The following is a 2,212-nucleotide window of genomic DNA, read 5'->3' as shown; positions in this document are numbered from 1 at the left end:
ATGTTTAACGCTGCCAGGAGACGTAGGGAAATAAACGCAATGTTAAACTACGCAGCAGAAAGGCATGTGCAACTACGCCGGGACGAGGCAGGAAAGCGGAAACAGCTGAACGTCACATGAGGTAAATATGCGCTATGTCAGAATTTATTCAGCAAACGTGTTTCCATCTCCTGTTTTGAGCATTAACTACTTTGTGAATCATCCAAAAACCACCTCAAGCGAGCGTAAAAACTTTTTAGTGAATTGAGGATTTTTTTTTGAATTTTGCTGTTTCCATCTGACTTTATTTCGCATTTTTAATGCGACACTTCTAAATGCGCATCAAAAAGCCTTGATGGAAACACGGTCAGTGTATTATATATGTATTATATATTTGTATATTAGTGTATTAGTATCTAAAGCTTTAAAAATGCAGCTAAACCAAGATGCAGGCAGGACACTTTAAAACAGTTATTATGAAATGAAAATGTGTATTAAAACATGTAGAACTAGTGATCAGAAGTAGAAAAAACACTTTGGTCAGACCTGTGTTGCCTCGTGGTTCTGGTGATCCAGCTCCTCCAGCTCTGACAGCAGGACGTCTCGTTCCTCCTCAGTGGCTCTCAGAGCCTTCTCCCTCCTCTCCAGCTCCACTTTCAGGTCTTCTAAAGACTCCATTTCACACGTCCTCACTGCTATATCACTGTTAACCATTTGTTCTTCTGACAGTTTCAGTCTGTGCTGTAGGTCCAGCTGAGAACAGAAAACACATTTAAATAAACTTTACTGGGTCTTGTTTACACCTGCTGTTTCACATGTTAATAATATGACATACAGAGTCAATAAACTGAAGAAAAATGCTGTTATTTCTTGTATTAAATATTCAGAGCATCAGTTTTTACTCTGGTCAAGTGTTGATCTGACAGAAACTGATCATTATTAAACGCCTATAATTACTTTATTGTAATTAAATCAGATAACACCTGTAGTACAAAGGGAAAGTGTATGCCAAGGTATTGTTTGCCCTCTTTTCGCAGCCTAAATTCACTTTGGAGATTTGTAGTTCTTGAAACGTTACAGTTGAAAGCAAAAAGCCCATTTTCAGCATAGTTTGGTTTTATAAAGAGTTAATGGACAGTAAGACATTAGAGGTATTTTAACCAGCTGGAAGTTCAAACCAACCTTTTCTTGTTCCAGGACTTCCTTCTCTTGCCTCAGTAATCCAATGGTAGTGTTCAGTTCTAAGATGTCTGCATGCTCCACCTCTTCCTTTGTCTGCAAGTTTTATTAATAGGATTATTAAAAAAGCAGTTAAAATACTATAACACATTATAATGAAAATACATACAACTTAATGTTTATCCTCATACTTGCCTCAGGCAGGTTCTTTAATCTCTCTATTTCTTTTTCTGCACCTAAAAAAGCAAATTATTATAGATAAATAAATAAAGATAAATATTTCTTCATGTGGGATGAAAAACTAAAATTAAAAACACAAACACATTAGAAACAAACAACTAGTGTGCGTGCTGAAAGATGAACCACAAATTTGCTGATGAGTCTAAACTTAAGTTGTTAAAGAACACAAGAACACTTTCTGAAAGTCTCTAAGTAGAAAAACACTAACAAAAAGTTWAAAAAAAAAGACAAACTAGTATGAATGCGCGATATAAACGATATATGGTAGAAACGATATAAATCTGTCCTATGGTAGAGATCTGTAGTCTACCAGCCAACCGCGCAATTCTTTTAGATGACGTAACCAGCTGGAGTGAAAACACAGGAAACAGGAAGCAGGGTGGCTGAGAGCGCAAATGAAGAGGGGAAAAAAACATAACTTATCCAGACCTGGTTCAGGTGTGTGAAAATAAACTCTGAACTGTCTACATGTTCACGTGACGGCGCGTCCTGTCGGCTGCAGCGGGAGGAGGGCGCGCCGCAGCATGTGGTGACGCAGCGAGGCGACTGTGTGCAGGTGAAGTAGTGCTCCAGACGCACAAAAGCTCGTTGAGTCTGGACCTCGTTTCTCCTGTGGTCATAGTGCATACTGTCTCCTTGTACAGCGGGGAAGTGCTGTGGGAAAGGCTGACAGTCTGACTGTCTTTATCCAGTCAGCCTGCCTGCTGGCATTAATCGTATTAAATGTCAAGTGCCAAAAAATAATCCATTGTTTTTCTGACGATTAATAGCACACGATAAGATTATGCCCAACCCTACTTCAGAAGGTTAGATT

At 38.9% G+C, this 2,212-nt stretch overlaps 1 protein-coding gene across 1 annotated transcript in view; it reads right to left on the bottom strand.

Moving 5' to 3' along the window:
* The window catches only part of trip11 (thyroid hormone receptor interactor 11), a gene marked incomplete at its 5' end in the record, with an annotated part of 38,265 nt that overhangs the window by 31,918 nt on the left and 4,135 nt on the right, over positions 1-2,212 (bottom strand). The window contains 3 exon segments of the mRNA XM_014031210.1: positions 526-732; positions 1,162-1,254; positions 1,354-1,394. Of these exon segments, the coding sequence (XP_013886664.1) occupies positions 526-732; positions 1,162-1,254; positions 1,354-1,394 (341 nt within the window).

The sequence above is a fragment of the Austrofundulus limnaeus genome, unplaced genomic scaffold, assembly GCF_001266775.1.
Source record: "Austrofundulus limnaeus strain Quisiro unplaced genomic scaffold, Austrofundulus_limnaeus-1.0 Scaffold1201, whole genome shotgun sequence".
Lineage (NCBI taxonomy): Eukaryota > Metazoa > Chordata > Actinopteri > Cyprinodontiformes > Rivulidae > Austrofundulus > Austrofundulus limnaeus.
Note: the sequence above shows the minus strand (reverse complement) of the source record. Positions and strands in the feature narration are given on the sequence as shown.